The sequence below is a fragment of the Lathyrus oleraceus genome, chromosome 5, assembly GCF_024323335.1.
Source record: "Lathyrus oleraceus cultivar Zhongwan6 chromosome 5, CAAS_Psat_ZW6_1.0, whole genome shotgun sequence".
Lineage (NCBI taxonomy): Eukaryota > Viridiplantae > Streptophyta > Magnoliopsida > Fabales > Fabaceae > Lathyrus > Lathyrus oleraceus.
Window position 1 is genome coordinate 333,563,691 of NC_066583.1, and position 26,843 is coordinate 333,590,533.

Sequence of the window (26,843 nt, forward strand, 5' to 3'; positions counted from 1 at the left end):
CCATCCATCAAAACCATAAAATCAACCACAGTTGACCAACAGTTGACTTTTAGGGTTTCTGGCTGACTGTGCATTGACTTGATGACTTCCAAACCCTAATTCCTTGAGACCTTGACTTCAAATGATGTCCCAAGTTGTATGAACTCTTGATTATTGATCATGGTGCCCAAATTCCACAAGAATGGCCACCATCCACTGCTTTGACTGACTGTTGACTGTCTAGGGTTTTTGACTGTCTGTGTATGAACTGATGACCTCTGAGCCTTCAACCCTTGACTTGAACACTTCAAATGGACCTCCAAGTCATGTGAACTTGCTGGACAAACCCTAGGGCCTTGGCTCCTTGAGAAATGCACTTGCTTGCTTGACTGACTGATCTCCTGACCAGTTTGACCTAATTCTTCTGAATGGTTTGCACTTGAGGCAAAGGGACAATGCAATGCTATGCAATGGACCATGATATGCTATGACCTAATATGAAAATGTATGTACAATGATAGGTGCAAATTTGAGGTGCTACAGCTGCCCCTATTCAATCAGCTGGGAACCCGAATGGATGAGAGCAACGGCTGTCAGACTTTCAGGGTAAACAGGGATTGAATACCAAGAACCGTAGAATTTGCACAATACAGGGATCCACCAATGGAAACGTCCATTGGGATTTGATATTTATTTCTGGGTATATATATTTTTTGGTTTTGTTTTCAAAGGGTACGGCCACATCCAGACATCGCAACGACGATGAATGGGAAAAGAAATCACAACTAGATGCCAACGGACAACTAGGAAAAACTCGACGTTTATCAAGACCAACGGAGAGGTAACCAGACATTAATGAACGACTGGGAGGGATACAACCATACATCAACGGACGACATGGGAAAAACTCAGCGTTTACCAAGACCAACGGAGAGGTAACCAAACATTAATGAATGAATGGAAGGGATACAACCATACGTCAACGGACGAAATGGGAAAAACTCGACGTTTACCAAGACCAACGGAGAGGTAAATCCACGTGGGGACAAGTACAACTAGACGTCATAGGACGAATAGGAAAAAACTCGACGTTTATCGACACCAACGGAGAGGAGGAAAACTCAGCCAGACGTCATAGGACGAAAGGGAGACTCAACGTTTATCGACACCAACGGAGAAGGAGAAAACTCAACCAGACGTCATAGGACGAAAGGGAGACTCAACGTTTATCGACACCAACGGAGAAGGAGAAAAACTCAACCAGACGTCATAGGACGAAAGGGAGACTCAACGTTTATCGACACCAACGGAGAAGGAGAAAACTCAACCAGACGTCATAGGACGAAAGGGAGACTCAACGTTTATCGACACCAACGGAGAAGGAGAAAACTCAACCAGACGTCATAGGACGAAAGGGAGACTCAACGTTTATCGACACCAACGGAGAAGGAGAAAACTCAACCAGACGTCATAGGACGAAAGGGAGACTCAACGTTTATCGACACCAACGAAGAAGGAGAAAACTCTACTGGGGAGAGTGAACACAACCAAATCATCAACGGATGATCGGGAAAAACTCGACGTTTATCGACACCAACGGAGAGGAGGAATCTTCACTAGGGGAGGGACGACGTTACGAACATCGAAAGATGATGTTTACAGACATCAAAGAAAACCAGACACTTACGCATGACTGGGAATCACCGAAAGATGGTGTTTACCGACGCCAAAGAAGACCAGACACTTACGCATGACTGGAAATCACCGAAAGATGGTGTTTACCGACACCAAAGAAACAACATACCCGGGTGCTGACAGGGTATACTGACATTCTCAAGATGACAGGGCTAGGCTGAACACTTGCAGGGGGTCTCACTGGGGAGAAACAAACTTTCTGTCACCAACAGGTGAGGAAATAAACCTCTGTGGGGATTATAAACACCAAATGTTGACTGGAGCCACTGTAGCCAATGCGTTGTACAGGTTGAATAAAAATCCGTCTCTGCATGGGATACGGTTTGATGGGGTTTCGAACACATGAATGCATATGTTTGAATTTTTCTATGGCGTAATGCTCCATTTAGGAATGGAAATGCTACGCGATTTTTGAAGATGCAATGATTACTACATGCAAAATGCAAATGAACCCTGGCTAGGGAGCCAAAATGATCAGATACTCTGACTCTGTGGGGAGACTCCTCTTGGGGAAATACTCTGCGGGGAACTCTGCTTGGGGAATGGTAAAGCGACTTCACTGGGAGGAAGACTCAACCGATCTTCAGATAGGATAAACCCTGCTTCGGAGAATGTCTGTTACTCCGCTAGGGATATCCCACGCAATCCACAGGTAGAATAGATTCAAGCTGGGGATGCACATACCAGTCTACTACAGAAACTCGTCCAATCCACTGGTAGGATGAACTCTGCTGGAGAAATAAATGCTACTCCACTAGGGACGACCCAACCAATCCATATGTAGGAGAATCACTGCTGGAGATGTATTTCATGGGACCCGCTCCACTCGGGGAGCTTGCTGAGGAAAAACCACACCATTCTGCTGAGGAGAACGATCCTAGTGGAGAGAACAACCATAGTGGTGAGAGTAATAACTCTGTTGAGGACGATAACACGTCATATCATACTGGAGATGAATTCCCACAAACCTGCTGGGGATAAATACTCACGGCCATACTGGAGATAACAGCATCACAAACCATATTGTTGGGGGACACACAAACAGTCTACTGATAAACTCCACTAGGGGATGAAAGTGGGATTTTACAACTACCAGCCAGTGGGTAGAAAACCACAAAGATAGGACTTACAACTACCGGTTTGTAGGTAGAGGCCACGGATTCCGCTGAGGATGAAATGAATGAGTGCCGGTTAGTGAGCGACTATTCATTTATGCCCCAGGGCAGCACAAGAGATAGTCAACAAGAAGCCAATTTAGGATCGATCCAAAAAGGCAGACTGAATCAAGACTCATCCTAATGAGGAAAGAACTCAATAGGGAAAACCCATCCCATTAGGGAGGGAACGGAAGCAACCGTCATCCACGAGGATGTATCTCAGTGGGGAAAAGGCAGGAAAAGATTGACACTTTCTGCTTAAGGGGTAGACTCTACATGGAGAGATCAGACACACCCATATCTGCTTAAGGAAAAAAGACCCAAGCTGGCAAGACGCTAACAATTGGGGAGTAACACTGCTGGGGATACCCACTCGACTGAGGAATCACTTGTTGGGAAAACACCAACCTCTCAACCATGCTGATGAAACCAATTCTAAAGCCGATCCAATGGCGCGATGTTAAACTCTTTCCAACAACCCAACCTCGGCTGGTCGCCACGGCCTAGGGCTAATGGATATGCTTGCAATGTTGATGCATGAGTTTTTTCTTGTTTTACACCATGCCCCATGATCATGGAAATGCTATGCACTAATGATGCAATATGCTATGCTTATCTAAATGATGAATGCATAGACACACGTCTCCTTCAGAGACAACACCGGGGAACTCCAGGAACTGTGCTGGGGATCCTATAACCATGTCAGTTTCCATTCTGCTGGGGAAAGACAAACCTTGCTGGGGAAAAACCATCAATACAACCTCTGCTGGGGAGACACCTTCAGGCTTGGAAAATAGTCACAACTCCGCTGGGGATACGGCCACCTTTAGGCTTGCTGAGGAGACACTGATCTCGAATCTGTTATGGAGGTAACGCTCTCACACCTACTGGGGAAATACAACTTATTAGACACGGAACACCTGTCGAGTCGCCGAACAGCGGCATCCAACGTCCACCCATAGTGTCGGCTTTCCTCTTTTACGAACTCCCCGACGCTTCTGGACTTTTCTGCTCCATCATCTTGTATTCCAAATCTCGTCCGTACTCCACGGGGATCGAACTCTTGGGATTCATACATACTTTCCAATCATCAGACTTTGAAGAGTCTTCTTGATTAATTTTCCAGGATCGTCGTCGTAACTTTCATCGTCTTTTCACCGCTCAACTATCCGTTGCCCCTAATCAGGCTCTGCACAAGAGATCGTCGGATAAAAACGTGCCCCAGGTATGCCCCAGGTGTTCTGATATTTCAACACTTAGGTCACTCAGACTTCCAAGTAAGATTTCCAGATTTCAATCACACAAGCATGCATTGGAAGAGACCTCTATGTTTCAAAATGCAAATATTCTTATCAAAACGAATGGATGTTTTCGTAATCAAAACAGTAATGACACAAAAACAAAATTTATTTGACCGAACGCACGCCTTATTTGACTGGAATAAAAGATGGCTCACAATTGAGCAACACACAGGAAGCAAACCCTGGAAAGAGGTGATTGCGCACAAAGGAAAAAATCTACCCTATTGGCAATGCGGAACCGTGATCTCATCGGGTTCCAACTCAGTTACACCTCATATGTCCTCAAGACTTTCCGCACTTTCTGTCTTCTGAACGAGACGCTTCCGATCGGTCTCTGTCGGAGATTAGCCAAGTCATCATGGGCACAAATGATCATGCTGGACGCAGTTGTTCGTTTCATTCCCTCTTTTGCCTGGACCGCCCTTTCGGGTTTCAGTCCACCGGGATACCCTTTTTTGCCCAAGTCGCCCTTGCGGGTTTTCAACTTGCCGGGTGTACAGTTCTTTTCTTTTATTTTTATCCCTAACTTTTGCCCGAACCTTTCTCTTTTTCTTGGTTCGCCGGGATGCCCATTTTTGCCTGGACTCTTTATTCTTTTTTTTTTTGTCCAGCGGGTTTCTTTCACGAAGTATTTTCTAACTGCGTCCGCATTCACAGGGAATGGAAAAATCGTCGTCATCCGTGGTCATAAACAACAAGGTTCTGTCAGATGGGACCCTCTTGACCACGAACGGACATTCATAACTGTTTGTCCATCTGCCCCACAATCGTCTTGAGGAGGAAGGATCCTTTTCAACCAATTCTTCCACGTGGTACGCGCGAGGTCATACTTCTTGGTTAACAACATGCTTCGTTCACTGGGTACAACTGCCCCATGACAAGTAACTGTCAGCCCTTCCCTCGGTTGAACTCAACGTGTCATTCTGAGTCTTTATCCATTTAGCCTTCTCTGGTTTCTCATATTTCTGTGAGGAAGACACTGCCCCAGGTAGACGCACATCCCTAGGTTCAATATCCAGGATACAGACTTTATGTTCAACCACCATTGTTGATGCAACCAACTGTGATCCGGGAAGCACTACCTTATTCGCCTCGTCTCTTTCCCCCTCAGACATCGGAATCCGTTCGGATTCGGGGTCAGACCCCTCCTCCGGGATCAGTCACTCTCAATCTTTTGATTTGAGTACCTCGAGACGTCCTCATCAGGGATCTCAAACTTCCTTGGTGGATAACCTTTCCATGGGTTGCTACTAGCTTCTCAAACACATATCTGATCAGATCCATTTGGACATCCACAAAGTGGTATGGATCAGCATACACTGTCTCAGTCGGCGAGCAGCCTATGCCGAAGTACATCAAGTTTTTTCGAACAGTGAGTGTATTGTTTCACAGTCGATAAACTTTTTGCTTAGGTAAATTGCATACTCTTTTCGACAAGACTAGTCATGTTGACTCAATACGCACCTCGTAGACCCCTCGAGGGTTATCAAGTACCGGATTAACAGTTATTTCTTTCACTGAGGTATCGGAATCAGAGGTTCCTACAACTTACCCTCCCCCCTTTTTTTTTTTTTTTTTTTTTTTTTTTTTTTTTTTTTTTTTTTTGGCAGGATCGACCTCGATTCCTCTGATTCGCTCACAACAAGCCTCGGTAGCTTGATGGACAACACTCCATAAGTGCACTGATTCAGACTCAAAAGTATGAGTTATCTCAACCGGTCAAACAACTTGCCCCAAGTCTACCGGATGCCCCTGTTCTGCTTGGGACTTTGTCATCATGTCATCAACATGGCATTTGCTTTCACGATGAATCATATCATGAAACAAAGTCACCGTAGACCTCTGATACGTGGCACCGACCTCATGTGACGGAACGACATCAACTTAGAACACGAAGGTGCCCCTTGTGTGGTGGACCTGGTTTACTCCATATCATCTGGAAATAATTCAATCTGGTCTTGGCCAAGAAGCCATCCCTGAAGATAAACACTGAGACCTGAGCCATATAATCAACCAATACCTCATTGTGATGTACCGGGAATGCATCTTTCTGATTAGCTCTGCTCGCATCTTGATAGTCTATTCACACCTTCTCTCTTTCTCATCCTTTGTCGGCCTCAGCTTTTGCTTTCTAACCTCGGCGGAGCTTGGAGTAACAATCTTGAATCACTCCTCGTGCGGTTGAATCACCTTCTCCTCTTGTTTCAACAACCTGGCTAATTCCAGCTGATCACGATCTTCTGCGCCTTCTTCTTCGGCATGATAGCTTGGATTGTCGAAGTCATATAGAGGTGTAACCAAATTGTTATCGATGAGCTCGAGAGAATCACTTTTAAGGTCGGAACCAAATGAATCGAAAGGAAAGAGAATAAAAACATTGCCATTTTATTTTATTTTTTAAAACTGCAAAAAGTCAAAAACAGGGAACGCCGCCTTTAATTACAAAAAACATCCATTTATTACTGATGCAAAATGTTGCAAAATGAAACACATGAGGTGGCCCTTACAATGGACCAGTACGCTTCGGGCAAAACGTACGGCTTTCATGCAAACAAGATTAATACACAGAAATACTACACTCCTGGATGAGTGACAGTGATGCTTTTGGAGGCCTTCCAGTTGCCTGGTACGCACGACTTTATCCACACCTCAAGCTCGCGGTTGCTGTCAACATCTTCACCCACTGAACGGGCATGACCAGGACCCAACATCCCTGCACTGACGAAGGTGTACGGCGGACGACATCCTCTGTTTGGTCTAGACGACTCTAAATCCGGCTGATATCCGACCCCAAACATGTCTGCTTTTATCACGATGTCAATGATCCTTCCCCAGCCTTGCGCCTCTTTGTTTCTCACCACTTCCAGAGCTTGTTTATAAGAAGAAATGGACAACTTCTTCTCTTTCTCAGCAACAAGGGCTTTCTCTACCTGGACGGTTTCAACTGCCAGACGGGGTGCTCCGCACCTTACATCGTCCATTTCTACTTCCTTCATCTTCTGGGTCGTGTCTTTCATCAATCCACTTCCCTCTATGGTGACGATCGCACAAGAATTATCACTAACAGGGAAAACTCCATCCTGCTCCAAAGGTTTTGGGACCACAGCCATTGGAACCTTTAGCTGATCCTCCTCAGTCATCTTCAATCCTTTCTTGGCCTTCTTCACCATCTTGACTTTTACAGGACCCCTTCTGGGCGCAGGGTTGACATCCCCCTTCATAATCTGGGCCAAGTTAATGGTCTCAGAGTCCACCATGTCCTGGACGACATGCTTAAAAGCTCTACAGCCCTCAATGTTGTGTCCGGGTGCCCCAGAGTGAAACTCGCACTTGGCATTCTCATCATAGTTTGGTGGCCTCTTCTGCCGTTCTATGGGAATCAATATCCTTGGCCGTACTAAAGCAAGATCCATCAACCTTTGGAACAGAAGGGCGTAAGTCACGGGTGGTTCCTCAAACTGACGATCCTCTTTCTTCTTTTTCACCTGGCTCTTCGCTCCCGGTGTCTTCTGTTGAGGTGGCAGTTGTTGCAGCTGAACAGGTGATTTGCTGACAGGAGTGGATACAGTGGTAGCGTAAGGGTGATAACGATCTTTACCACGTTCTTTCTTTGCGGGCACACCAACTGGCTCAACCTTCTTCTTGAATGGACCACTGTCGGAGGATTTCCTTGCTACAGTACCAGAAGGTTTGTTCACTTCGGAGGACGGAGCCTTCCCCTGAACCTTCTCTACTATCAGCCATTTCTCAATCTTTTCCAATCTCTCAGACATGGCTTTCTGTCCCAAGGCAAGCCCTTGCACAACACTGAACAAGTCCTTCATCATCCCTTTCAGCTCAAGGATATCGGCGTTGAGAAGATCCATCAGCTTGAATTTGTTGACTCCCAGCAGGTTATCTGAACAGACGAGCTATGCGTACCGGTTGAACACTGAAACCTACAAAACAGCAAATGGGTTAGTATGACTCACACATGCAATGTCTGTCCGTACTAGGAATATTCAGTCCTCTTTTTTTTGGTTTCATTGAGACAGATAAAATTTCATCAACAACATTTTGACATCTGGATGTCTCTCAACCGGGGTTTTTAATTTAAAAATAACGGACCCTGAGTACGGACAGACATGAGTTGAATGCAGATGAATGCGAGATGATATGATGCAAATGCATGAATGCAGGCCTTTGTGCCACCAAGTCAACTGTAGACCCTCTGCTTTTCTGAACCAGTCATATCTGTGGGATCAAGTCACCATAAATCCAACTTGGGGGGTTCCGAAATAAACGGAACCGGAGATTATATCACTATCTTCACAGGAACAAACACTGAACGGGTGACAAACGGATCCTCTGAACAAGTACTCTCAAATCAGCCCGGGGATCCGAAATAAACGGAACACGCTGATAAACCATGGACAGAACTCTGGCGTCCCAGAAATAAATGCTCCATAATTCCCAGTCACCATCAGTACCAAGAGTCACCAACAAATCGCCAACCAATCAGCAACTGTACCTGTAATGATCAAACCCTCCCCACTCACGGGTGTTATCTAGGCCAGGGTAAAGTCGAAGAGAAACGTAGCATAAATAACCTTTCGCAGAATACCATCATATACACACCTGAAGTATGTAACGACAATATCCCACCAGGGTCTGAACTGCTCGTGATATCAATGTTCCGCTAAGTGGCGCCATACCACCCGCTTCCCATGAATCACTCTATTCCTAGGTTTCCTAGATTTCACTCATAGCCTGGGTATTGGGCCTTTTACCTCAAGTAGCTCCCACCCCCAAACAGAGAAACACAGACAGCACAGCAGATGAATATGAATGAAATGCGAACATTAATGCAAATAATAAATGCAAGCAATAAATGCACATATATACAATGAATGCAATAAAAAAAACAGCACAAAGCAACCAAAACCCTAACCTAGAGAGCGCTAGGAGAGACTCGCTCAGGGAAGATGGACCAGCATAGGTCAACTTCTCTATATCCCCAGCATCATAAGCCATGTGTCGCATCACGCGAAAAACAGGCGGGAAAAGAAAGAACAACAGAGCCGCCACCGTGCGTTATTTATCCCAAAAGAGGGAAAGGAAACGCTCGAAGTAAACCTGGGAAAGAACATGGTCTCGCGACCAAAGAGAATGGGTTCGGGAGTCGGTTATGCGAAGGGAAGGTATTAGCACCCCTACGCATCCGTCGTACTCGACGGGATCCACGCACAATAGAAAGGAAATTGGTTGCTAAAACACTGCTCAAACTCACACACACTGGCTGAAAAGAGACAAAAGAAACTGACTGAAACTGACTCGGCAGGATATCGCATCCTGGGCCTACTTAGTCTATCAGGCATAGACATCAGAGTCGAAGTAGTTCGGACTGGGGAAACGACACATGCTCGCTAGGATATCGCATCCTATGCATACGTATCTCCTCGGACGAGAGAAGAATCAGAGCATTCGTAGCTCGGCTGACACACACACAAGCAAAGCGAACACAGGCAAACATGGAGCCCGAATGCCAATCACTGGACTTACATCAGCATCCGAACCAACAAACACACACTGGAACCCGAATGCCACTCGATGGTCTTACATCAGCTTCCAAGCACACAACAACACAACAAGTTAATAGGGAGTCGGGGACTCGAGCCTATAACTGTCAAGCACACACACAAAAGAAAAGAAAAGGCGCCCGGAGAGATCAGCTCAATCTCCTGCCTACATACTTCATCTGGTATGAAGATCAGGGCGATGTAGTTCCCCTACAGAGGGATAAAGGACTAGCCTAACCAGATAACAGAGGGAGACACAACACTAGGGAGACTACGACTCGAGCCTAGATGTTATCATGCAAAATCATCCCTAAGTTAAGGTTTCTAGCTAACTGGCACAGGGAGAAGAAGGGTCTCGATTGCAACTAGGGCAAGAGAAAGGGGAGGTCTCAATCGCAACGAGGGCGAGAGAAGAGAATTAGTGTTAGTTGTTAGTCAAACTCGACAAGACATCGCATCTCGTGCCTACGTATCTCATCTGGACATGAGAATCAGAGTTGCCGTAGTTCGGCTAAACAACTCTAAGCATGGCTCACACAGGGAGTAAGCCACACAGACTTGACTCGCACAGGAAGCAAGTCAAGCACAACCTGCCTTGCACAAGGGCAAGTCTAAACCAAACCTAAAGAGGCAAAGCAAACAGGCAATCACAGGAAGCACACTCTATATGCATACAAGAGGCTCACACAAGGGTTAGGTTTTAGTTGAGGGGTCATATTAACCTCAACAAACAAACCTCTAGAAATGGGGTGAAGTGTGCTCTTAACCTTGCCATTGAGGGACTAAGGTGAAGCAGATGAAAGGTGAGTGAAGATGAGACTTCGCAGCTCTTATCCCTGGCCTGGGAGAGCTCAAGACAAGAATGCGTGGGTTCAGAAAGTGGGAACCCTTCTACACATTGGATACTGACTCAACTATGCAATTGCACAAGATCTTGGGTTAAGATCTCAGTGCTACAACCATGTAATGGGAGCACTGAGGAGACTCACTGAATAGTAGGGGATAGATTGCTTATCCCTTTGATCTACCAATTGCCTCTTCACTTAGGAGGTCTTTGACTCTGTACAAGGACAAGATTTAAACATACACAAACATTGCCTCTTAAGGAGGACTTCAGACAGTTTGCCCGGCCAAATAACAGGCCGGGTCTCCAGACTACATGAAGTAAAAGAGATTATACCTCAAACAAGTTGCTAAAAAGCAAAGCAAAGCAAGTTCAGAGAACTTAAGCAACTAAGGTACCTGAAAAAGTCAAAACAATCAGCAAACAGTTCAAAAGTTTAAATCAAAAGGAATTGGTAAACAGTCAACACAGATGGTCAACTGTGCAAGGCACAAGACTCAAACACATGAGTCAAACCTACAAAACAAAGGTTAGCACACGATAAACAAATCAAGTTCAAACAAGTTTGAATGATCTTTGAGGCATTGGTGCTTAACCTGAAACATTAACTCAATTGTAAGTACGAAAGACCACTAGGACTAGCCTAGGGTCAAGGATGAAAGAAAAAGTCAAAACAGCAAAGAAAAGTCAACCAAAGTCAAGGTCAAACATTTAAGAAGCTATCTCAATTGGATTCACAATCATATCATGCATCATCATCAACTCATAAGCAAAAGAAGGCAAGGCATGGCAAATGAAAGCTCAAAGAAGTCAACAGAATGACTTGCATCAAAAGTCAACCCAAACATTTTCAAAAATCATCAAATAAATCACACTCAATCCTAACATCTAGCATGGTAAGCATGTCAAATTTCATGGCATTTGGATGAGAGGAAGGCAGTCAATGAAAATCATGAAGTCGACATAATTTCAAGTAAGCACAATGAAAGTCAACAAACATGGGTCAACTTCAAAAAATCATAACAAATTGAAAACAGATGAGAAATGAATGAGATTAACACCAATGCAAAGCTCAATATGTCTAGTTATCACATATGAAATTTCATGATCATATAATATGGTATGAGAATTTCCCAAAGGATATGGCAATGTGTAGCACAAAAAGTCAACAATTGACTAGGCATGGAAGAAAATTCACAAACAAATAGGAAACAGCATGTTTAAATCCAAGAAAATTCATACACAAACTAGACATGTAAGAGATCATTCATGCAAAATTTGGGATCATTTGGAGGCCAGGAAGTATGTGAACAAAAATCAAGAAAATGCACATCATTGGTGTGACACAAATTGTCACACCCTACTTCAAAAATTCATAACTCACACACCACAAATGATAAATGAACAAACTCTACATCAAAACAAAGATAAATGAGTCTAGTTTTACCACAAAAAATTTCAGAACCAATGGATGCAACATGAGTATTTCACAAAAGGATTGGCAATATGTATCATTTTTGGTCACATAACACAAACCCTAGGGCTAATTAATATTCAATGATCAGAAAAAATATTAAAAACCATGGTAAAATACTAGACATCCAACAGGTCATAATGCAAAAAATCCCATGATTTTTGGAGTTGAATTGGATGAGAAATGAAATTTTGAAGTTGAGTGAAATTTGGAAACAAACATGAACAAAAGACATGGAAGGGAGGTCAAACATGGTTGACCGCGTGGCATATTGGTAAATACCCCCTTCATTTAGCAAAACGACACAGCTTAGGGTGTGGCCACGAAATGTTGTGATTGGCCAGTTCCCAATGGAACAGTAACAGGGCCAATCACGTTTCAAGTTTCTGGGTTCAAAGAAACCCTTAGGGTTTAGGCAGCAAGGCATCTCAAATTCATGGTCATCATTAACAGCAATCAAACATGGTTTCACCAGCATCATGGCACATAACAATCATGCAACAATCAAGCAGCCACAACTAAACACAACAAACACCATTCATGTGGATTTCTGGGCAGGCTAAGGTTTATGCAACAGCAGCAACAACTTCATCACCTTCATGAGCTCGAATTTTCAAAAGGCCCAGAATAACAAATCAAGCACATCAATAGAATCATTATGCAACATACAACATGAATGTGCTATCCATTTTCATTAAATCAACCTAAACAAACCAAATCGAGGGAAAACATATTTGTTCATGAAAATGAAAGTTCAGATTTCTTGCAACATGGTTAACCAAATCAAATGATATAAAGCTCACAACATTCAGCAAGGCAAGGACTATCAAAAACATAGCATGGTTTGATGAAAAGAGAGGGTCGGGCACTTACTTGTTTTTGAGGAAAAACTGGAAACAGTGATGGATTAATGTTGTTGTGCTGAAACAGATGAAGACAATGCTTGGTAATGAAGGATCCTTGAAGCTATTTAACTCAGCAAGGCTTGGTATCCTCCAAATTTCGAGTTGCCATGGAGATGTGCTTTGAAAAACAGAACAAAAGCTGAAGTTCCAGCTGGGGTTTGTTGCTTGAATGAGCTTACAAACATTGTCCAGATGATGGAACCATGAAGAAAACTCGAAGTTCTTTTTGAAGTTTTGTGCAGAAATTCCCTTTTGGTAAAAATGCAATTTGAGAGAGAAAAGAGAATTTGGTCGTGTATGGCTGCAGCTAGTAATGCTAAGTGACAGAAAATATGATGAAAGGACCTGCTATTTGGTATTGTGCAATGCCTTGTCTCTTTGGAGTTTTGACAGTTTTTAGAAAATGGCCAAAGTGGTTTTTTCTAGCATGAATGAATGAGTCAAGTTTCTGTCTTTGAAATGCAACAGCAAGGTGCAGTTTTTTGAGTGAGTGAGCCATGCTTTCTTCTGCTGTCAAATGGCTGCTAAGTGTTACTCATGACAGAAACATCATGGAGAAATTCTGCTGTCATGGTACAAAGCATGGTTTGTGAGATGAATTTGGTGAGAACATGTACTTCCTTCCAAAATTCAAGCAAGTTGGCATGGATTCTTTTTCTGTTGGTTATGGGCTGCAAGATGTGTTTCAATTGACAGCAAATGTGCTTCTAAAATTCTGTTTTAGAGAAGTACAAAGCAAGGTATGGTGGATAGTATGGATTAGCATGATGAAAGTGTCCTTTTGTCCAAATTTCAAGCAAGTTAAAGAATGGCCATATGTACTGCATAATTGAGCTTGCAAACACATTTTAAATGACATTTCTGAGCTATTTCAATTGGCCAAATGTTAGAAAAATGATTATATCAAAAAGTCAAACATTGGTCAAACTTGCATTTAAATGAGATAGGTCAAAAAATGCCATTTTGATTGGTTAAGTTTTGGCTCATGAAATTTATATTTTTGGAAAGAGGGGATCAAATGTGACTTGTAGGAAAAAACCCCACCAAAAATGGCCAAACGGTTTGAGAGATATGGCCTTTTGAAGTTCAAGATTTTCTGAAATCGATTCGATCATAACTTGCCAACCACACATGGGAATTGAGAGTTCTTGGACTTTTTGGAAATGGGAGAGCAAGATCTTCAACTTTCATGTTGGGCAAAAATTCATTTGAAGCTTGTATCATGATGTAAGTTTGAGGATCAAGACTTTCCATTTTTGGCAGGTTTCAGTTACAGGTCCAGTTTCCATTTTTGGAAATTTCTGATTTGGCTTCAAATTCTTCCATGATAGTGTTTGACATGATATATGAGGCCTATTTGGACATGAATAAGCTCTCTCAAACCAAATCCATCCATCAAAACCATAAAATCAACCACAGTTGACCAACAGTTGACTTTTAGGGTTTCTGGCTGACTGTGCATTGACTTGATGACTTCCAAACCCTAATTCCTTGAGACCTTGACTTCAAATGATGTCCCAAGTTGTATGAACTCTTGATTATTGATCATGGTGCCCAAATTCCACAAGAATGGCCACCATCCACTGCTTTGACTGACTGTTGACTGTCTAGGGTTTTTGACTGTCTGTGTATGAACTGATGACCTCTGAGCCTTCAACCCTTGACTTGAACACTTCAAATGGACCTCCAAGTCATGTGAACTTGCTGGACAAACCCTAGGGCCTTGGCTCCTTGAGAAATGCACTTGCTTGCTTGACTGACTGATCTCCTGACCAGTTTGACCTAATTCTTCTGAATGGTTTGCACTTGAGGCAAAGGGACAATGCAATGCTATGCAATGGACCATGATATGCTATGACCTAATATGAAAATGTATGTACAATGATAGGTGCAAATTTGAGGTGCTACAGCTGCCCCTATTCAATCAGCTGGGAACCCGAATGGATGAGAGCAACGGCTGTCAGACTTTCAGGGTAAACAGGGATTGAATACCAAGAACCGTAGAATTTGCACAATACAGGGATCCACCAATGGAAACGTCCATTGGGATTTGATATTTATTTCTGGGTATATATATTTTTTGGTTTTGTTTTCAAAGGGTACGGCCACATCCAGACATCGCAACGACGATGAATGGGAAAAGAAATCACAACTAGATGCCAACGGACAACTAGGAAAAACTCGACGTTTATCAAGACCAACGGAGAGGTAACCAGACATTAATGAACGACTGGGAGGGATACAACCATACATCAACGGACGACATGGAAAAACTCAGCGTTTACCAAGACCAACGGAGAGGTAACCAAACATTAATGAATGAATGGAAGGGATACAACCATACGTCAACGGACGAAATGGGAAAAACTCGACGTTTACCAAGACCAACGGAGAGGTAAATCCACGTGGGGACAAGTACAACTAGACGTCATAGGACGAATAGGAAAAAACTCGACGTTTATCGACACCAACGGAGAGGAGGAAAACTCAGCCAGACGTCATAGGACGAAAGGGAGACTCAACGTTTATCGACACCAACGGAGAAGGAGAAAACTCAACCAGACGTCATAGGACGAAAGGGAGACTCAACGTTTATCGACACCAACGGAGAAGGAGAAAAACTCAACCAGACGTCATAGGACGAAAGGGAGACTCAACGTTTATCGACACCAACGGAGAAGGAGAAAACTCAACCAGACGTCATAGGACGAAAGGGAGACTCAACGTTTATCGACACCAACGGAGAAGGAGAAAACTCAACCAGACGTCATAGGACGAAAGGGAGAAAACTCAACCAGACGTCATTGGAATGCATGCTACTATTCCATTCATGTTTGCCATGCATAGGGTGAAATTTGCAATTTGGCCTAACACCTCATTTTTGGATTAAAATTTCATTAGCAAAGTTAAGTGTGATTAGGAAATGAATTAAGCCAGCATATAAATAGCTAATTGCAACAAAATTTTCATTTGAACACAATTCTAGATCTAGATCTAAAATCTCCCTCCAAATTTTCTCTCCACCACAATTCAAAATTTCACCAAATAACACTTGATTTTGAGTGCATATTCTGTGTTCTTGATCCTCAATTGGTAGTTTTCAAGCCATGAATTGTGAATTTTGGTGAAGAATCAAGCATCTCTATGCATGAGCATGAATATGGAGATTGGAGTTTAAGCTAGATTCATTTCGTTTCAAGCTTCCAGTTCAATTTCAGAAGCATTAGCAAGGTTGATAGAGGAGGTTTGGAGGCTTTTTGACATTCAAATCCATCACTGCCATTGATAGAGCTCCAAGAAGGTCAGATTTCGCGCGTCTTAATTCTTGTTTATAAGCATATAATCTTGAAGTCCTTTTCATCCTGATTCTACTGATATAAAATTTGTGAAAAATGGCGCAATATTGAGGAAGATATATGAATTTAAAGCTTGAATGTTCATGGAGGTTTCTTGTCGATTTGCTCTAGTCTTTAGGAATTAGGGAAAAATAATGATATATTTGAGCTCCTGAGATCAAGACGAAGCCATTGGTATAATCGTTTTTAATTTCTGCAAATTTTTTGAGCGAAGCACTATTCATCGCCGCCGTCTCCACGAAGGAGACGGTTGTTTCCTCCGCTGGAAACAGGGCCCGCTGCCGTCTGCAAGTGACCGGGCTAGGGCTAACGTGTGCAGCCACGCGTGCGTGCAAGTGGCGGAATGATTGGCCAAGGAGCGCTTGACCGTCCATGCGTACAAGGCTTCGTTGACTAGGCGATGAAAACGCAGCGTTTTGGCTGGCGAGAGGAACTCACTTCGAACCTGGCTGAGGACGTTTCCAAGTTTTGACCATTTCTTTTCATTATTCATCATTATTTCAACTTTTATTTCAATTGTTTTCATGAATTTAGGAAAATCATAACTCAGTGAATATTGATCCAATTGGCCTGGGATTTTTTTCATGATGTCTAGTATTTTATGAGATTTTTTCCAGAAATTATGCACGGATGGAATTTGTTTTGGCTTAGGGATTGTTCATGTGTATGCTATCTTGCACCTACCTTGCCATATGCTTCATGAAATGATGGATTTTTATCCAACACTCTTCAAATTTTGCATGCTTAAAATAGACATCTTAATGGTCATTTTGGTATAGAGTTTGCATTTTTCCCATTTCTGGTTGATGAGTTATGATCTGATTAATGGAGGTGTGACAATGTGTGTCACACCATTGCTTGCTTGAATTGTTGATTTTCATTACCATGCCAAATGAATGCCAAATGATGTGAATTTTTGCATGATACTACTTATGGATGTTAGGAGTTCTTGTGAATTTTTATGGAATTTTTGGATGCATTTCTGATTTGTTTGGGATTTTCCTTGCTGGCTTGTCATTTGTGGACTTTTTGAGAGTCATGAACTTAGATGATTTGTGAAATGCTTGATGTTGATCATATGAACTTGAAATTTTGCACATTGATTCTAGACACTATTAAGTTTATCTTGGATTTGATTGGATGCATTTATCACGCATGGATTCTGCTTTATGCTTGTGTGAAGTTGATGCATCTATTTGTGCCCTAATTGAGCTTGTTTGTGCATACCTTGCCTTATGGAATTTATTTGCCATGCTTCCACTTGTCCAAATGCCTTGAATTTTGATGTGATGATCATTTGATGTGTGTTGTTCAGCCATGATTTTTCTTGAGATTTAGTGAATCATTTTTGAGTTGATGTGAATTGGTTCATTCTGTTTGCTTCTATGAGCTTTAAACTTGCATGCCTTGCCATGATTGCTTTGTGAAATGATTTTGGTGAATGTTATGGATATGAGACCACTTGGATTTTGTTCTTAATTGGTTTAATTTGATTCATGCCAATTTTCATGTTCTGTTTTGAATTATTTCTCCCTCTTTGACCCTAGGCCATGTCCTAGTGGTTAGTGCTTATGTTTGAGTTGTGTTTTCAGGACAAGAAGCATATGGCCTTGAGGAGTGTGATTCATTTGCTCATTTGGATTGATATTTGATTGATGTTGATTAACATTAAGTCGTTTTGTAGGTGGATTAGCTCCTTTGAGTTGAGCTTGTGCTTTGCTTGATGCATTGCTTGTGTACAGTTGACTGTCTGTTGTCCGTTGACTTTCTTTTTTGAGTTGTATACTGATTGTGTTGGATTGTTTTCAGGTACCTTAGTTGCTATAGTTCATTGTGAACTTGCTTTTGCTTTGCTTGATAGCTTGAGCATTGAGGTATAATGTCTCTAACTCCATGTAGTCTGGAAGACCTGGCCTGTTACTTGGTCAGGCACCTGTCTGAAGTCCTCCTTAAGAGGCAATGCTTGTGATTGTTTATCTTTTGTGCCAATCCATCTCCTGCTATTTAGTTGAGTCATCCCTTTGCTCACACAACTGGTGTTGATGCATTGTGGATATTAACCCAAGATCTATGTTGAGTCAATCATAAGTGTAGAAGGGTTCCAACTTTCTGAACCCACACTTTCATCTGTCTAAAAGCTCTCCCAGGCCAGGGATAAGAGCTGTGAGGCACACCCCTCACGTCCCATTTCATCTGCTTCACCCTAACTCTCAATGTTAGGGTTAAGATCTAACATCACCCGATTCCAGATGGCTTGTGTTTCACAGCCTAACCCTTGTGTGAGCCCACTTTGTTTGTATATAGTGTGTGCTATTTGTGTGATTGTTTGCTTTGCCTGTGCTGTATAGGATAGCTTGCTCCCTGTGCAAGTTAGATAGCAACCTTAACTTAGGGATGATTTGCATGATAACATCTAGGCTCGAGTCGTAGTCTCCCTAGTTGTGTCTCCCTTTGTATCTGGTTAGGCTAGTCCTTTTTCCCTGCGTAGGGGAACTACGTCGCCCTGATCCTCATACCAAATGAGGTACGTAGGCAGGAGATGAGCAGATCTCTCCGGGCACCCTTTTGTTTTGTTTGCGTGAGTTGTTTCTCCTTTTCTGGTTGGAGTCCGATGTAAGTCCAGCGATTGGCATTCGGTTTCCAGTTTCTTTGTTGGAGTCTGACATAAGTCCAGCGGTTGGCAGTTGGTTTCCTGTGTGTGTTTGTTGGTTCGGAGTCTGATGTAAGTCCAGCGATTGGCATTCGGTTTCCATGTTTGCCTTTTTGTGTGGAGTCTGACGTAAGCCCAGCGATTGGCAGTCGGTTTCCTGTGTGGTTTTGTCTGGCGTGCGTTAGCCGAGCTACGAGTGCTCTGATTCTTCTTTAGTCCGAGAAGATACGTATGCATAGGATGCGACATCCTAGCGAGCACGTTTTCCCCTAATCCGAACTACATCGACTCTGATGTCTATGCTTGGTAGACTACGTAGGCCCAGGATGCGATATCCTGCCGAGTTAGTTTCGTTTGTTTTCTTGTGTCTCTTTCCGCCAGTGTTTGATGTTTGAGCAGTTTTTAGCAACCTTTATCCTTCCTTTTGTGCGTGGATCCCGTCGAGTACGATGGATGCGTAGGGGTGTTAATACCTTCCCTTCGCATAACCGACTCCCGATCCCATCTCTCTCTGGTCGCGAGACCATGTCTTTTCCAGGTTTACTTCGAGCGTTTCCTTTCCCTCTTTTGGGATAAATAACGCACGGTGGCGGCTCTGTTGTTTTCGTTTCCCGCCGGTTTTTCGCGTAATGCGACACCAGGAATCGAACTGATGCGCACAAGGTTCCAAGCGTTCATATAACCAAAACGCTGCGTTTTGAACACAAACCCTAGGGACTATTGCAGACGCCGGAACAGTAGTTCCGATCGTCTTCCCCGGCCAGCTCCGGCGGAATCCAACGCGAAATTTTCCAGAATTCATCGTGCCATATACCATTGGAAAGCTCTTGCAACGTAGATCACAAATATCATAGTCACTTAGCCTAAAACCTCATGAATCAAACAGATCGAAGGAAAACATTTTCAACATCCAAACTTAAAGTTCATGTAGCATGCTCGTTTCTCAACCAAATTCAAAAATAATTATATCAGCATCATCAGTGAAGCAAGCTCTACAGGTTTATGGCAATAAAAAGGCAAAAAGAGAGAATCGAAATTTCACTTACTTGAAGTGCAGTGATCAAAAACTGTGTCTTCAAGCCTCCACAAGCTCCAGATCTTCTTCCTCAACCTGGATTAGAAGCTTTATGCACGAATTGGCAATGGAAACAACCTAGATCCAGCTCAATTTGAAGCTTCCATGTTCATGTTCATGCTTATGAATCTGCTCGAATCTTGCTCAATTCCAACAAATAATGGTTGATCCTTGCTCAGAATTCCATGAGGATGAAGAATCTACAAAAATCTTGAAGAGTTGTGTGAAGAAAAATGAAATTTGAAAGGAGAGAAAAATTGGAGGGAATGTGAAATTTGAGATCTAAATTTGTTCTTTTTTCGAAAAACAGTTATGATTTAGCTTATATACCACCCACTAATCACACTGAAATTACAATTAAGCATTGGTTAATTAGGATTAGGAAGATGTGAGGTGAAATGCAAAATTGCACAAGTGTGCTTAGCATGTGGTCATGTGCACGTGAACAGTGCCATGCTGAGCTTCAATTTCACTTAAAATCCTTCAATAATCAAGATGGGATTAGTATTTTGCTTGTATGATCAATCAAATTTGAATTATCAAATTTCCCTCCAAAATGCACATGTATGGACAAGTGATCATATGAGCTTCTTTCATGCAAGGCCATGGTTGATTTGGAAAGTCTTGGTCACAAGGAGCATTTTGCAAAAAGAGTAGACCAAATTGAACTTCCATGTATGCTTTGTGATCATTTTGCCATAACTTCTCAACCATTTATCAGATGATCATGATATAGAACTTTTTGAAAAGAGGAGAGAAAGATCTTCAACTTTCATGTTCACCAAAAATCCATTTGAAGCCTCTTTGATGTTGGAAAATTAAGTTGAATGTGGACCAAAAACTTGCCATTTTTGGAAACTTGAAATTACAGGTCATTTTCCATTTTGGGAAACTTTTGCAATGACTTCAAAATCTTCAAGATAGATGTTCGACATGATGAATAGGCCTTGTTTGAACATGAATGGGATTCTTCAGATCATTTCCCCCAAAGCATAGCCCTCAGTTGACTACACAGTTGACCTTCATGGTCCTCAGATGACCTGAAAATGCCTTGATGAACTTGGGCCTCTACCACTTAGTATAATAGCTTCAAAATGAAACCCTTGCTCATATAAGCTCTTGTAATGATCATGTGGTCTTCATCTCAAGGAAATACCTCCTCTCTTTCACAAAGGATTCACTTGGTGTGCTTGACCGGTTGGCTGCTTAAGCTGCAAGTAACAAAGGTTAATGACATATTTTTGTGCTTTTTGGTTAGCAAACAAAAAATGATAAAAGCAATGATATACAATGCGAACATGCTTGGTGATCTCAAATCACTCACAGGAGATTTCCCACCCAAAGGTAAGGAAGCCAAGATGCTTAAAGATCCTTGAGGCTAATGCAATGCAATGCTATGATGCCATGAGGGATCTTAGGGACAAAAATCGGGGTCTTACACCACCAATTTTGGATGGTTCTAACTATGACTATTGGAAACCTCGAATGGTAGCGTTTCTGAAATCCCTTGATAACAAGGCTTGGAAAGTTGTACTAACAGGATGGATGCATCCTGTCATTACTAAAGAAGAAGAAGCCACCACTGAGAAGAAGCCTGAAGAACAATGGTCCAAGGAGGAGGATGATCTTGCTCTTGGAAACTCTAAAGCCTTGAATGCAATATTCAATTGGGTAGACAAGAGTATTTTCAGGCTGGTGAATAACTGTGAAGTGGCCAAAGATGCTTGGGACATTCTCAAGACCACTCATGAAGGCACCTCTAGGGTAAAGATATCTAGACTTCAGTTGCTCACCTCCAAGTTTGAAAACTTAAGGATGAAAGAAGATGAAAACATTCATGAATTTCACATGAGTATCCTTGAGATTGCTAATGCTTCAGGAGCCCTGGGAGAGAAGATGACAAATGAAAAATTGGTAAAAAAAATACTCAGGTTACTTCCTAAGAGATTTGCAATGAAGGTGACTGCCATAGAAGAGTCTCAAGACATCTCCAACATGAGGGTAGATGAGCTAATTGGTTCCCTCCAAACCTTTGAGATGGGATTGAATGATGGTCTTGAAAAGAAAACAAAGAACATAGCCCTTATGTCAAACACAGAAGAAGAAAGGAATCAGGAGGTTGATGAAGACCTGGTCAATGAAGTAGCAATGCTGGGAAGACAATTCAATAAACTGTTGAAAAAGATGGATGTAAGATCTAAGACGAATGTCAAGAACACCTCATCTGACATCAGTAAATCCAACAATGCTGGAAGAAGAGCAAGATCAGATGAAAAGCTCAAAGAAGAAAAAGAGGTATAGTGCTATGAATGTGATGGGTTTGGACACATCAGAACTGAATGTGGAACCTACCTTAGGAAACAGAAAATGAGTCTTGCTGCCACTTGGTCTGATGAGAGTGAAATAGAGGAGGCTGCAAATCTTGTGACTGCCTTGACAGGAAGATGGGGATCTGATGAAGACTCAAGTGATGGTGAAGTAACCTTTGAAGAGTTGGCATCTACCTACAGAAAGTTGTGTATCAAAAGTGTAGAGCTGTGCAAACAGGTTAAACACAATAAGAAGGAACTAACTCAACTGGAGAATAAGAAGGAAGAACGCTTGGAAATCATCTCAAATTTACAAACAGAAGCAGTGGTTTAAAAGCCAGGCTAGTTGAAAATCCTCAAGTAGAAAGACAGAAGATAGCACAGCTGGAAGATGAGAAGGCGGACCATGTGAATACTATCTCTAAGTTGAAAATTGAAGTCATGTTTCTAAATTCTAAACTAGAAGAGATGACCAAGTATGTAAGGATGTTAAGCAATGGATCTGACTCCTTAGACAAGATTCTCCAAACTGGACAAATAGCAGGAGACAAATCTGGCATTGGGTATAATGACTCAAAACCTGAGTGCAGCTACACTGGTGCAAAATCTCAAGCCAAACCTAAGTGCATCCATAATAAAAGTAAATTTGTGATGTCACATCATATGTCACAACACCAGAAAACAAAACAGCAGAAAGGGAAACACCAAAGATGGATATGCCATCACTGTGGGAAGTTTGGTCATCTAAGGCCGTTTTGCTATAAACTATATGGTTATCCCAAGCCTGCTAATCATCAGAATCACTACCAATCCAAACCCAAGCAGCACAGGCCTATCATTAAGAAGAAATGGATTCCTAAGACTAATGCTACAGGTTTGATAGCTCACATACCCCTCAGAATCTCAGCCAAAGAAGAGTCGTACTTTGATAGTGGGTGCTCCAGACACATGACTGGAAACCAAGACCTAATAACTGATCTGCATCATCATACCATAGGCCATGTAACCTTTGGAGATGGAGCAAAAGGTGAAATCAAGGGAACAGGAAAGCTTGAGTGTTGTGGAGATCCTAAACTTGACAAGGTTCTACTAGTTAAGGGTTTGACTGCAAATCTAATAAGCATCAGTCAATTATGTGATCAAGGTTTGAATGTTAACTTCACCAAAACTGAATGTCTAATCTTTGACAAAAATAGTGAAGTAATTACGAAAGGAATCAGATCCAAGGAAAACTGCTACATATGGAGCTCTCAAATGGAGTATCCTTTAAAGCACTGGATGAGTATAGATGCTCTCAAGAGTGATGAAAAACAAGTTTGTAGGAAATGTCAGACAAAGATGTCACACCAGAAGCTCAGAGGAGAAAAGGTTATCATGACCCAAACAACTAAGAAGACAGATCAAATAAGTGGACATATGAGCAATCATAAGCAGAATGGAGCTGTTAAGACTAGGCCACAAGGGAGTCTATGTTTATCTCGAAGAAAAAAGGCCAAGAACAATGTGGAGGAGATTGGAGAAACACCTGCTTCTACACATGTGAAAGGTTGGGCTCAACTTGGTTGGATGAAACTATTGATTGCATACAATGTCACACACGATGTCATGACATTGTATTATGACAACCTGAATACTGAAACTATGACCAAAACTCAGACTCAGCACAGATGGACAATGTACTATTTTTGTCATTATCACTTCAATAGAAAATTCATGAAAGACAAATTCAGAGGTCTAAAGCATGGATTGGAACTAGCAGACAGGGGTGCAAGGAAGTTGGGTGAAATTCAAAATGAGGGAGGAAAATTAGGGATTTGGACTCTTGAGAAATTATGGCAATTAAAGAGGAAAAATAAAAGAAATAAAAATAATGTCTGCCCTTTTAAGAGAAAGAGCCACATTAATGATAAATCATTCCCTAACTTTGAAAATAATATCTATTCCCTTAGCACACGCTACCTAAACTCAGCAACTGCCATTTCCATTAAACTTCTCAGAAAAGCTCAGCTAGGGCAAAGAATTTTTTCTCAAAAGTCCTACAACATGTCTCAACATCCATCATCATATGGTACCAAACCCTCCCAACATGCAAAGACTCCATCCATGGAGTTTGTAGATAAAGACGTGATGGACGTCACTCCTCTGTGCATGATACCGGGCGACACCACATGTCCCTCCTCCAATGCTGGAGATAAGCAAGGTAATACCTCTGGTAACTCCTCTCTTCCTAAAGACATGTATTATATTGATCGTGCTATAAGGAAACTAGTCACGAGAATTCTGAGTGAAGGGCATAAAGTTGAAGGGGTTTCTACCCCTCTGTCCAGAAGGGAACCCTCTCCTGAGGGAAAACCCCATGCTGATAAAGATGATGAGTCATCTAGATCAGAAAAAGAGGTTGCTGCTGAAGGGCTTTGCTCTCTAGGAAAAACCCTACCTAGCAAGAAACCAAATGTGCCTCAAGAAAAGATTATTGACCTAGAGGAAGAAAGCACTGAAGGAGAGGATGATCCTTTGGTTCATCTGGTAAAACCTAGTGTAGCTGAGAAACTGAGAACTAGGAAAGGAAAAAGTGTGGCTAAAATGAGAGCTGCTAGAGTGAAAAAGGCAGGAGGTATAGGACCCTCAAAACCCTGGAGCAAGGTTGAGGTTGGGAAAAGGAAAGAAAGAGACAACTCTGACTCTGAGAAGGATGTTAAAGACGATGTCCCAGACATCTCCCCTGCAAAAAGGCAGGCTGTTCAGAAATCTCCTGGCAAGGCTGTTGCTGTACATCTAGACAATATCTCCTTTCACTTGGAAGATGGAGCAGCAAAGTGGAAATATGTCATTCAGAGAAGAGTAGCCATTGAAAGAGAGCTTGGACAAGAAGCTGTAGAGGTAAAGGAGGTAATTGAGCTGATAAAAAATGTTGGACTCATGAAGACTTTGGAAACTCTACCCCAATGCTATGAGGGGTTGGTAAAAGAGTTTATTGTTAATATCCCTAAGGATATTCATGAAAAGAACAGCAGGGAGTTTTGCAAGGTGTTTGTAAGGGGAAAATGTGTGAAATTCTCACCAAGTGTCATCAACAAGTTCCTAGGAAGAGGAACGGATGAAGGAGTAGACCTAGAGACCATAGACAATGAGGTCTGTAGGGTTATCACAGCTGGACAAGTTAAGGAATGGCCTAGTAGGAATCACTTATCAGCTGGAAAGCTCAGTGTTAAATATGCCATCTTGCACAAGATTGGCTCAGCTAATTGGATTCCTACTAATCATGCCTCTACCATCTTCATCAATCTTGGAAGAATCATTCATGCAATCGGGACAGGGGTTAACTATGATTTTGGCAAGTTCATATTTGATCAAACCATTAGACATGCTTCTGCAAATGCTGTGAAGTTACCCATTGCCTTCCCTTCCCTTATTTGTGGCATTATCCTGAGCCAACAACCAGGGATTCTAAGTACAAGTGACATTCCAAGAAGGAGAAAATCCCCTCTGTCCATTCATTATAAGCTGTTTGAGGGAAGTCATGTCAATGATGTCATGACATCTGCCAGAAGGGAGTCTACATCTAAAGGAAGCTTGATTGACCAACTAAAAGAGACCTGCAAAGAATTGGAAAATGGTATAAGGGTGGCAAAGGCTAGATAAGAAGCTTTAGAAGTTCTCATCTGTAGCCTGGAAAGGGAAGAAATAGAGAAGACTGGTAAGGATTCAAATGCAAGATCAAAATCCCAATCCAGTGGCAGCTCTGGAAGTTCAGAAGACTCTAAAGGTGCAAGTGATGATACATGTGAAGGTGAAAGTGATACTTCTTCTTCTGATTAATGGTTCCTGGCTGAATTGAAGACTGGGAGGTGTGCTGGAAAGTTTGGCGGAAGCTGGTGTTGTTTGGAAGGCTGATGTTTTTACTGTTTTTGTATTTTGCGGCAGTCCTTTTGATGCCTATTTTGTAATATTTAGGGCTCTTGAAGAGTTCCTTGGATTTGTTCATTATCTCAGCTATCAGCTGTGTATAATGATGGTTTGTACTGCATGAATATTATGTTTTAACATGTTTAATGTTATAACATCTGTCCTGACATTCTCTGACAGACTAATTGACATTTATTTTGTCTAATTGGTCACCTTTGGTCAATTTTGACTAAAAAGGGGGAGAAATGTTGATATAGAAGCAGTTGTGGAGGGGTGAGATATATGTGGCTGGACTGGAGGACATCTATTATTGAAGGAAGTGCACAAGTGTTAAAACAAAATAGTATTCTGTTTACAGATGTCAAAGGGGGATGTCTGATATGGTGTACAGGTGTTGATGTTGAAGCAGATGTCAGAATGACATTCTGGCTGGTACAGGTGCTGGAGTTACAGTAGCTGTTATTTGATGAATGTACAGATTTAGGGGGAGAAGAAGTACCCTTGTGCATTAGGCATTTTGTGTGTCTTACTAGTTGCATCCATAACTAGTAATTCTATTGTTTGTTGCACAAATTTAGAGGGAGGAGAAGTACCCTTGTGCATGTGTGTATTACTAGTAGTTATATCTAGTAAT

The 26,843-nt window shown here is 42.1% G+C and overlaps 1 protein-coding gene across 1 annotated transcript; it reads left to right on the forward strand.

The window, feature by feature from the left end:
- The first annotated feature begins 24,346 nt into the window (after nt 1-24,346).
- LOC127080497 (uncharacterized) lies at nt 24,347-26,122 on the forward strand. The gene is made up of 2 exons (XM_051020807.1): nt 24,347-25,260; nt 25,972-26,122. Exons 1-2 carry the CDS (start codon nt 24,347-24,349, stop codon nt 26,120-26,122), a joined length of 1,065 nt encoding a protein of 354 aa, XP_050876764.1.
- Nucleotides 26,123-26,843: the final 721 nt, after the last annotated feature.